The 12,234-nt window shown below is 27.3% G+C and overlaps 2 protein-coding genes across 3 annotated transcripts in view; one reads left to right on the top strand and one right to left on the bottom strand.

The window, feature by feature from the left end:
- Window positions 1–12,234, top strand: part of LOC122508832 (tyrosine-protein phosphatase non-receptor type 5-like) — a 41,973-nt gene that overhangs the window by 6,755 nt on the left and 22,984 nt on the right. The window lies entirely within an intron of this gene.
- LOC122508863 (skin secretory protein xP2-like) lies at window positions 4,616–6,130 on the bottom strand. Its single transcript, XM_043622462.1, has 4 exons — window positions 5,658–6,130; window positions 5,412–5,465; window positions 5,185–5,328; window positions 4,616–4,944 (listed from the first exon to the last, which is right to left on the bottom strand). The coding sequence occupies exons 1-4, from the start codon at window positions 6,049–6,051 to the stop codon at window positions 4,862–4,864; spliced, it is 675 nt and encodes a 224-aa protein (XP_043478397.1). The 5' UTR covers window positions 6,052–6,130; the 3' UTR covers window positions 4,616–4,861.

Genomic DNA, 12,234 nt, shown 5'->3' with positions numbered 1-12,234 from the left:
AAAGCGGAAACGAGGAAGCCGCTCAATGAAAGATCTGCCGGAGCTACCCCTGCAAGCGGATGCGAATGGGCAGACTCCCCATTGAAGGGGAGGCTTCCCCAGTGCGTATGCGCGCGGGGTCAACGTGTATTTCTTTATTGAGCAGCACGATGACTGAAAAACGTGCTTTAAACTCCGTTCCATTACTATGTACATATATATTTCTTTTTTTTTTACACAAAACCAGACAATTTTCTTTCTTGTGAGATTTTATACGCTCGGAAAAAATTATGTTTGAATTAAATATATTCTGCGCCCAGGGGAAAGTTTTATTTAAATCAAATATAATTTATTTGAGTTGAATAAAAGTATAATTATTTGTCTCAGAATCTAATAAATTATTTATTTGTTTTAAATTTTATTCTACACGAATAAAACTTTTATTTGAAACAAATAAAATGTCTATAGTTGACTCTGAGTCAAATATATCTTTTTTCTGGGTATATTTTGTTGTACAGTAAAAAAAATTGTATTTATATCAAATAGTCTGTTTTTTGTATGGATATAATTTTTAGTTTATTGCAAAGAAAGTTTATTTAACCTGAATAAATATTTATTTGATTTACACCCAGAGAAAAGTATTATTTAAACCAAATATATTTTATTTGAGTTAAATAAAGGTATATTGGTCTCAGAACTAACTAGACTTTTTATTTCTTTTAAATTAAAATTTTATTCGACATAAATTCGACACTATTTGCAAAGTAAAACTTACTGACAGACTGAGCTCATTTTCAGGGTTGCCACAAATTAGGGAAATTGTAAAGAAATATATGTGAAAATTCTCAAAGAACTTTTTCAAAAATTATTAAAAATAATTATTACTTTTAAAATAATTAATAAAAACTGATTTTGGTTTTACAAAATTAAACAGAAACTTTTAATTAATGTGAAAATAATACAAACATAACTTTAAAATGATTTGCATCTTAATCTCTTGCTAAATCTTATTTTCAAGTAGGGCAAAGTAGGAAAATTTAAAAAAAAATAAAATTGTAATCTAATACAAAAAAAGTATGAAACAAATTTATTTTTCATTTAATTTGAGAAAATTACAGAACATGTCAACTTTTATTATTTCCGAAGTAAATTTTGCTACCTTTTTTTTAAAATATAGGTACTTTAGAAATAGTAAAATTTATTCTCCGGAAATGATAGAAATTACCAACAGCACGCAGATGTTCTTTGAAGTTCAGGTTTTACTAGGAAAGTATTTAAAAGTTACTTTATTCGCTTTTTCTGTACAATCACTAATTATGCTATTTTAGTTACGGACTTATAGAGTATAAAATTTTTTGCCATCTTTTTATTCTGTGCAAAAGTTTTTACTCTGTCTTACATTGAAGGAAAATTTGATTCAAATAATCCATCAATCCATTATTTTATTCAATAATTAAATCCGGAGAGTAAATTTGACTATTTTCAAATGATCCTAAAGTTCTGATTGTTTAAATGAACGAAATTTATTTATTTCTTCTTTAAATTAAATTTTATTACAATTATTTTGAGTCACTATCAAAAAAATTAATTTTTAAAGTTTTCATATGTAGAATTTAGGTTTTTATAATTTGTATTGCAATCAGTAATTTTCTAAAATATTTTTAATAACTAATATTTCATTAATTTAAACGTTCAAAACTTGTGGATTATATTTCAGAAGGATTCTTTAGGGAAAAAGTACAATAAAGAATGCAACAAAGTTTACTTATCAAAAATAAATTTAATATAAATTTATTTTCAAATTTATTTGAAAATGAATTTGATTCAATTTTCAGAAAAGAAATGATTGGAAAATTTATCGGAAAGTCACTAAATTTTACTCAAAATAGTTACTCGGGAGTTTTCGGGGTCGCTAATTACGAATCTGAACTCTGATATTAAAAACTCAAAATGGCGGATTCAATATGGCGGTCAAGTTTTTAATATATTTTATGGATTCGTATAAAAATTGGTATCCAGGGGTTTTTGGGGTCGTCGAATTTTTTTAGTGCAAAGTGTTTAATACTTTTTGAGCGCAAAGCGCTCAATATTTTATAGAGAGCGTTAAGTGTTCCTAATTCTTATATTATACATAAGAAACATTGAAAAAATACTATCTTACTAACGATTCCACTCGTTGCACAATATACTAATAATGTCATATATTTTAGGTAGGATAACTTTTTCACGAGATGCTGCGCAATTTAGGAAAGTCAATTGTTATTTTATTGTGCTTTTTTCTGTCCTTGACAATATATGGAATTTTCATTGGCACGTTTATATAAAAAGATGCGATAAAGTGATTGAAAGGAAAATTATTTATTTAGTTCAGTATTTATGTATATATAATATATGTCTACTGTGAATCCTAAAATTAGTTTTTGAATTAAAAAAAAAAAATTTGCCTTGAACTACAATAATGTCTGAATGGAAATAAGAATTTTTTCTTTAGAGAGAGAGAGAGAGAGAGAGAGAGAGAGAGAGAGAGAGAGAGAGAGAGAGAGAGAGAGAGAGAGAGAGAGAGAGAGAGAGAGAGAGAGAGAGAGTAAAATAATTTCATTAATGTATATAAAACGACAGTTGCAGGCGATATCATTCATGGCACGTAAATTGTGAATGAAAAAGAGATATTACTACCAGTACAGGTAGTTGTGTATAGATACCAACACGATGCCTTTATATACTACGTGAACGGAAATTGTGTCATGGTCTAATATTCCAGCAGCGAATTTTAATCAATGTAGCCAAGGAAATATTTACCAAGGGTCTTCTATTTTCGCTCAAAACTGAATTCCCGCATCTAACTTATATTTTGTTATGTCATATATTATGTGGATGGGAATTTTATAAAATCGACATTTTTTGCTATTTTCTGCTATTTTGTCTGGAGAAATTATTAGTTGTCTTTCTTGAATCTTCTAGTTTTTGTGTGTTCTGAGAGTTGTAGAGTGATTAATAATTTAATTGTTCAGAGTGCCTTGAGGCACTCTTTATAAACTAATTAGTTTAACAAAAATTTCTACACTGGGAAAAAATTTAATTCAAATATTACTTATGTATTAACAAATAAATATTTACCTGATTCAAGTCAAGAAGCTGAAATTTGCACCCAGTTATCAACACCCTCTTAATTTTTCAAAATTTTATGTTATAGTTTTGAATTTATAAACAAAAAAAGTATTTAATTTCCAAAATTAAGTAGGTGCTGCTAACTGGGTGTCAGTTTCAGCTTCATTTTATGAACTTGAATAGAAATTATTTTTATCAGGTAAATATTTATTAGATAGACAATTGACAAGTAGAAAAATAATCGTTTATTTGAATCAAATAATTTTTTACTTTCTTGCAACAAAAACAGAAATCTCGTAAAAAAATTATTAGTTCATTATTAGTTACTATAAGTTACTAGTAATTATTAATTGTTACTATTAATTACCAGTTAATTATAATATTGAAAATTTCAAGTCAATTTTGACAAATTTTCATAACGGAAAAAATTGATGGTTGTTTGTCATCTTTTTACTTTTCCCAGGGAGATAAACTTTTTTTTTTTGAAGAATATTCTTTGAAGTTTTTTGAAAATTACACCTGTCATAGATTAATAATAAGGAGGGAGGAAAATGTAAAAGATTGTCAAACATTTTGAGATAAAATGTATCGAGAGTGATGGGGAGTTAGGGAAATTTTGACGGTTTAAAACGGAAGTAGCGTTTGCCATGGTCTCTTAGCATTAGTGACGGTCTTTTGAGCCCCCAACTTTTAGGAACCACCTTTTTTTAACGTGACAGATTATCTCCTTATATATTATCTATTTTCCAAAATTCTAATGTGGAACATAATGTGACAAATTTCAAGTTTCGTGAAATTATTTTTTAATTTGAATTTGAAATTATGTTTTTATTATTTATATGATTTATATTTTTTAATTAAAATACTAATTTTTGTTGGTAATTTAAATTAAATTAGCAACTAATAAAATTCTAAAATAAATAAAAGTAAATTGCAATTTCATTTAAATTAAATTAAAGTAAATTTTAATTGAATCGAATCGAAATTAAATTTAATGTAATGTGCATTAAATTAATAAAATCAAATTTAATTAAAATTTTTCTGAGTTTTTCAATTTGTTTTTTAAAGTTTTTACGTCACTGGATCGCATGAAATAATAACTTTTCTGGGTAATTTACGAGTCACGTCTATTGAAAACAATAAAATTGACCACGTCAAGAAAAAAATTTACAAAATTAATCTTATTTGTTCTTAGAATTTATATTGACGTTAGAAAAAAATTAAAGTATCAAGTATTGATAGTAATTGAAGTTATAATTTTTAAGCGATAATTATAAAAATGAATGGATTATTATTCTAAAAAATAAATTTTAGAAAACGTTTATAATTTTTTTAATTCTTTACAAAAAAATTTTACTTTAATAATAATTTTTTTTGTTGAGATATATAATGCAATAACAAAAATAATGACTAAAGAATGATAGTCGTGGAAAATATTTTTACGATTTTAAAACAAATATATTATTTTTTCATGTAACATGATAAAAATAATTATTAGGACATGGATTAAGAATAAAAAACGCTTGACTAATTTTTAAAGTAACATTTTTATTTGAAATTTATTTTTAAAATAGATTTATCATTCTTTATAACATCAGTAATTAGTTAGGTATAGTTATTTAATTTTTGCCTTAAATAGAAATTTATAATTTTTTGAAAATACCCTGCTTCGAAAAACATTTAGACAAATTTTCTTCACCGAGATACAAACAAGAAGGGTATTAATTATGAAACAATAATAATAACATTCTGTTATGTTTAGTATTCTTCGAAATTAAAGTTTTCGACGAATTTTACTTAGTACTTGTTTCTGCATACGCTTTTGAAGTGGTGCAACTCTCATGTCTAGCGTGCCCTCTGAAAGAAAATAATTTTTTACTTTTTGTTACATTTTTTTCGTTCCTGAAAGTTAGCGTCGACCTCAAATAATAGTTTTCCACGCTGAGCGTTGACGCCGCGACTTCAGGAACATCATTTTTAAGTAATATTTAATAAATTAATAGAGAATAATAAAGATATAGAGATAGTAGTAGATGTAAAATTTTCAATTTAAAATTAAAATGGTGATAAATATTCTGAATTTAAAAAAAAACTCACCGCATTTTTCAAGAGTTTTGGATAATGTTTCACAACATATTGCGGATAATTTATCTCTGCTACATAAATTGGTAGAGGATTGTATTGTTTCTTTTAATAGTTTCGTCATAATTTCAAAGTTTTTGTAACTTGTTAACCTTGCACCTGTCAATTAATAAAAATTTATTTTATTGTCTTTTGGCGATAATAACAAAATATATTGGGAGGCAGTAATTTATATATCTTACCGCAAACTTTTTCGGCTTGTTTGTTTATTTCTATTACTTCCGTCGAACAATCTTCTAAAATTTAATAAAATTGAATGTGAAAAAAATGTTAACCTTTTAATACTAATTTTATAAAATAAATATTAGTAAACATTTCTTCTAAAGATGTAAAAATTGAAAGTAATTTTTGGTTAATTTACATTTCTGAGGAGACTCATGGTTTATAAAGAAACAAAAATATTTTTATACGTATATAGTAATAATTACTTTGAAATGAAGTTTGAACTGGAAGTAGAGATGAAGTTGGAGCTTGAGCTGGTGCTTGAACTGGTGCTTGAGTTTGAGCTTGAACTGGTGCTTGAGTTTGAGCTTGAACTGGTGCTTGAGTTTGAGCTTGTGCTGGTGCTTGAGTTTGAGCTTGAACTGGTGCTTGACTTTGAGCTGGTGCTTGAGTTTGAGCTTGAACTGGTGCTTGACTGTGATCTTGAGCTGGTGCTTGAGTTTGAGCTTGAACTTTAGCTTGAGCTTCTGCTTGAGCTAGTGCTTGAGTTTGACTTGGAGTTGGATTTTCACCTACGTTAGTAGAATCCTCAGTTTTAATTTGCAGAATGCTTATGGAAAGTATGAGTGTTAAGGTCACAAAAATCTTTTCAATAATCATTTTTTTTTTTTGTTATTCTTGACAAACAAATGTTGAAAATTATTCACGCAAAAATTCACATAAAGTATTTAAGCAAAATATTCTGAGCCGACTATAAATACTCGTCGAAATTTTTATTACTAAAAGAAGTTATGTCTCATTGGTGAAAAATTTCATTCGTGGCTGAATTTCATTTGTGAAAAAACTATAATGCAAAAATGTTTTATTAGACCTCACTCATAAAAAAATTGTCATTGCCTTTTTATTTAAAAAAAAAATCAAAATTTTGCTTGCAAACAATTTCGAAGAGAAAACGAATATTTTCTGCTTTAAAAATTTTGTAAATAATATTAAAAATTTTTTAACGTACAGTTAGTTTTTTATTTAAAAAAATATTTTTCTAAGCTTTCCTTTGAAATTAATAAAATTAACTTCTCTGAAATAGTAAAAATTAAAATAGATATGCAGAAATTTTGTTTAAATTTTACATTTATAATTACAATTTTTTTTGTTTATATTATTTCTTTGCAATTATTTTACTTCACTGCATATAATATTTACGAATTCCGTAATTTTTCACTTTGATTTATTGTCATTAATTTTTTCAACAGTGACGAGTTTAAATTGCAAGTTGTAATTGAAAAAAAACCAATGAAATAAAAAGTGCAACTAGATTCACGCTCTGATTAATTATTGACTATATCGATTCATTGCAACATGTACGATGACTATTATTTTATTTAAATAACTTCTTATTCTATTCTCACTGTATTGTATGTATTCTTTAATATCCAATATGTAGTGGAATATAAAATTATTGGCTAAAGACATAATCAAAGGCCATTCATTCTTAAAATTCTATCGGTTTTATATCGTGGCCGCGGTTACAGACCGGAACCGGAAATGACGTATTTCGATCGGTTAACGGCTATAACGAAAGAAAAACATGGCAATATCGTTGAGGCGAGTTCTGTCATGTGCGAGGTTACCGGAAGCCCGGATGTTTGTCAAAGCTCGTCCGAATATATTTAACAACTTTAATTAGCTCCACTTGGTGTAGCATTTTTTTAAACTACCTTCCCATCATAGGGTATAGTTTCTTTTAAATGTGTCCCTCTTGACAAAATTTTAAATTTCTTCCTGGTAATATTCGTACCCTTAACTTATGAATTTTTTGTTTGTTAACGTCCCTCAAGTTGGCATCGACGCTCATGGTCGAAAAATATTATTTGAAAGTTTTAGAGATTCAAATGTCACTATAATTACACCTTTTTCATTTACCTAAGAAGTTAGAAAATTAAAAAAAAACCTCTGTAAAAATTGTTTGATTATTTTCGGTTTCGTGGTTCGTCGAGGCCAACTAACTTCAAAAACCTGTTTGTTTTTGAATTATAATTAGCGTTTCTATTTTTTTTTTTACTCTAATGATTCAGATTTGTTTTAATAACAATTCAGTGGAACCTCGAATATCCGAATCCGTCATCTTAAACCCAAAACATCATTTTTTACATTTATCGGTACAAAAATTTATAGTGATGCACATCGAGCAAGTAGAGGTAAAATAAGTTTAAAAAAATTCATTTATCCATAATTATAAACAAATATTTGCAGTTTCTATTATCTGAACCAGGTCCTGCTCCAGGTTCCTGATAATTAAGATTCCACTTTATATTTGTTTAAGCAACAAAAAATATTGTTGCAACAACATTTGAAATTTGTTAGTTTTATATTAACAGTTCTCTTTTCTTTGTGTAGGTTTATTTGACGATAGTTTTATTTTATGAAAAATTTACGTATGCTGTAAATATTTCCACGTGTTTTATTTTAAATATGATAATAGAAAAAAAGAAGCAATGTTTACCCCTACCTATAGAGGTATGAGACATAAAAATAATACAACGCATTTTTCCAGTGCGATAAATTAATACTGTTGCTGATAATTTCATGCTCAAAATAAAATAGTAGCATATATAAAAGTGAGTTCATATATATAGATGATGATGGTCATGATGATGATGATGATGATGGTGGAAGACGTCGTGGTCGTGGTTGTAGAATAGGTACTACATATGAGGACAGGAAATAGAATAGGCCCAATAATAGCGTTTCATGCTTAATTGAAGCGACAAGAGTGAAGTCGGTTAGAGCATTTACAGTTAAGAGAAAAGGTATATATAAGGAAATAGAATTATTAGCATTTTCCGTAGGAGCGTGTGGGTGATATATATATACATACAGAACATTTAAAAAAAAAATAAAACCAAATGCTGGAGTTTTTAATTATTTTAATTTGATTCAAAATTTTGACTAATTTTAACTATTCGTAATAGATCACATGTGTCACTCGGTAACACGTGTCAAATAATGCAGTTACTCGAATATTAAACATAATCACTTTTCACTCGTCCCTCATTCGTCCCCTCTTTATTTACTTTTTCTATACAATCACGCTTATGTTTGCAAAACAAGAGCACATTCCGAGCAATACTAAAATGTAAATTATGATGAAGTTAATATTTTTTATGAATTAACAAAACTTTTCTGTTACCGGATCAAGTAAAATTGTCCAATTTAACTGTTCGGTTGAATTGCTTAATTAGTAGTAGTAATTATAATATAATTAACAGTGCTTCTACTACTTCTATAATTAATTAATTGATATAGCAGTATGACTATTAATTATAATACAATAAGTAGTAGTACTACTACTACTACTACTACTACTACTACTACTACTACTACTACTACTACTACTACTACTATAATATTAAAATAAGAACAATATTTACAATATAATATTAAATCATTGTTACAATAAAGCATCATCTTTTTATCATCCATTCTTTTTAGTGTAAGATTACATTAAATATTTTTAGGAACTAGTTTGTAGCAAACAAAAATTACAAAACCAATATACTACAATCGATTTCAATTTTTGGTTTTCTATTGCATTCCCAATAATTAATTACAAGCATTAATTAAATTAAAAATTACAGTGAAGATACGGTAATTTTTAATGTAATCATCATCGTGCTGATTTCCGTACATAAATGATATAATAGAAAATATTCATAAATATATCTATATAGAATACTACTCCTTTCATTGAATGAGATTTTTCTTTAGTCACTGGAGAGTGACTTCATTGATAATAAAGCCATTGTATACTGGCGTTTACTATATTTCCATCAAATATAATGATCATTCATGATGTGATAGTTTTCATGATTTATTAAAAATGCACACTGTACGTATAGTTGTGCATATATTTATACCGTATACTATTTCAATGAATTTATGTCATTGATGCCCCTAAAAACTATATATTATGTGAACGGGGATTCGTTCCGCGTAAATATCGATTGGGGACGCAGTTCGTCGAGTAGACTAACCCCTACGTTTTGACCCTTTCATCCAATGGGGCTTTTCCCACCCCTTTTTAGTCTCAAACCACGAGTCCTCATTCAACACTCCCCACTCTCAAATTTTCCTCATCTCTTTCATCTATGTCTGTATATGTATAGGAGAAAGCAAAATGGAGAAAAAAGTGTGCTTTTTTTATAAGATATGGATCAATTTTCAGTTGTAGAAGAAAGCTTTTTTTCCACCTTTATGTCTCATCCTTTTTTTTTTTTTGAAAATTGTTTTAATTTTTTACTTGTTTTTCTTTTGGGGAGAATTATTTTAACTTTTCGCTTATTTTTTTGGAAAATTATTTCAGTTTTTCACTTATCTTTTGGAAAAAAGGTTTCAATAATTTCTGTTGTAACAATGAGGATGATTATTTCTTTACGATAATAATAAATTTTACTGCGGTTGGTAACAAAAAGCAATAAAAATAATAATAATATGCCGAGAAGAAAAATTGTGTTTGAATTTAATTTTCTATTTTGTTGTATGAACCTTGCTTTTAGGTTATTCTAAATAAAGTTTGTTTAATCTAAATAAATATTTTTTTGATTTAAATTAACATTTGGTTCAGTTTAATAAATTTTGCTTTCGAAAAAGAATTTTTTCATCTGAAGTAAATTGAGGAGTTGTATCGAAGAACTCGCTCGACGCTCGAACAAAAGGGATAATACCAGCCAGGTAGCAGTGAACGACCCACAGGCCCTCACTGCTGCCTGACTGGTATTATCCCTTTTGTTCGAGCGTCGAGCGAGTTCTTCGATACAACTCCTCAATTTGTAGTTGAATCAAACAAATGTTTTTTGTATATAAACCTTATTTTTAGGTTATTCCTAATAAAGTTTGTTTAATCTAAATAAATATTTGTTTAATTTAAATAAAAGTTTGGTTCAGTTTAATAATTTTTGCATGCGAAGAAAGAATTTATCATCTGAAACAAATTTGTAGTTGAATCAAACCAATGTTATTAAAGCACTGCCTTTATTTGATTGATTCAACCACCATTTGGATTGTTTCAAACAAATTTTTTTCTGAGTGCAAAAAAATAAATAATAATAATAACATTAATATGAAGAAGAAAAAGAAAACAATGATTGTGAAAAAAGCAGCTTTCGATAAATAGCGATTTTGGAGAATTTTCGTTTTGAAACAAAAAGCAATTTTAGGAGCAGGAAATGAAAGTCGTATAAATGTCCTAAAAATAGTAGTCAAGATACACATTTTTTATCGGTACAGTATATAGACTGCGTTTTACTGCTGTTTTTTATTGCAGCAGTCTATATAGCTTCAATGAAAAAATAACGCTTACATTGGATCATAATTTTAAAAAGTTTCACTCCCCACTCTTAAAAATTTCAGATGGAGCGAAGAACGAATACTCTTATTTACGTTAGATAAAATAATGAAAATCATCAGAAAATAATTTATTTTTAATAAATAAATCATAATCATCAGTTTAAGGTATATAGATTCAGATAACAAATTTTACGCCATACCGGGAATCGAATGCTTAACCTTTATTAGCTGACAATTAGACCATCTGACCTCGTAGCCATACAGTAAAAAAAAATTTATTTTATTCAAATAACTGATTACTTGTCTATGATCAAATAGATATTTACTTGAATCAAATAAATTTTATTCAAGTCAAATAAATTGTATTTGAAACAATAATTTCAGTATTTGAAGTGAACCATTTAACCCCTTCACTGTCAGTGGGCTCTATAGAGCCATAAAAATGTCGTGCCCTGTATGTCCATGGGCTCTATAGGGCCATCGAAAAAAAAGACATTTAAAAGTTAACGAATATGGCTAAAAATCCTTACTCGGGGGTTTTCGGGGTCGCTGAATCCAAATCCGTTGTCGAAAATTCAAAATTCAAAATGGCGGCTTCAAAATGGCGCCCAAAAAAAATTTTTAAGTTAACGAATCTGTCTAAAAATACCTTAAAATGCCTACTCGGGGGTTTTCTAGGTCGCTGATTCCAAATCCGTGGTCAAAAATTCAAAATTTAAAATGGCTGCTTTAAAAAAGCTAAAAAAAAATTTTTAAGTTAACGAATTCGTTAACTTTTTAATTTTTTTTGGTGGATATTTTGAAGCCGCCATTTTGAATTTTGGCTTTTCGACCACGGATTTTGAATCAGTGACCTCAAAAACATATAATATGATAATATCATGATTTTAAAAAAAAAAATTTTTTTTGAACACTTATGGCACAAAAACTTTATTTTCACTCGACTGTGAAGGGGTTAATTGACTCAAATAAAAATTATTTGATTCTAATAAATATTTATTTGATAATAGACGATTATTTGAAACAAATAAATTTTTTTCAGTGTAGCTTTCGATTAGTAGCGAAATTGAAAATTAAATTAATCAATTTCAATTAATAATAGTTTCAAGAAAATACACCCAGAGAAAAATATTATTTAAACCAAATATATTTTATTTGAGTTAAATAAACGTATATATTTGTCTCAGAACCAACTAGACTTTTTATTTCTTTTAAATAAGAATTTTATTCGACACAAATAAAACATATATTTGAGATAAATAAAATTTTATTTAAACCAAATAAAATTTATTTCAAACAAATAAAAAGTCTAGTTGGTTCTGAGACAAATATACATAATTTTCGAAAATTTACCTGTGAAATTAAATTTAAATTTGAATCAGTAAAAATGTTTACTAATTTGAATTAGTGACTGATTTTCTGCATTTGAATTAGTAAATTTTACTAATAAATAATAATTTCTATTAATTTATTAGTAAAATTTACTAATTCAAAAGCAAA

The sequence above is a fragment of the Leptopilina heterotoma genome, unplaced genomic scaffold (genome assembly GCF_015476425.1).
Source record: "Leptopilina heterotoma isolate Lh14 unplaced genomic scaffold, ASM1547642v1 Lhet_114, whole genome shotgun sequence".
NCBI classification, from domain to species: domain Eukaryota; kingdom Metazoa; phylum Arthropoda; class Insecta; order Hymenoptera; family Figitidae; genus Leptopilina; species Leptopilina heterotoma.
The sequence above is the reverse complement of the archived record's forward strand: the minus strand, read 5'-3'. Positions and strand labels throughout refer to the sequence as shown.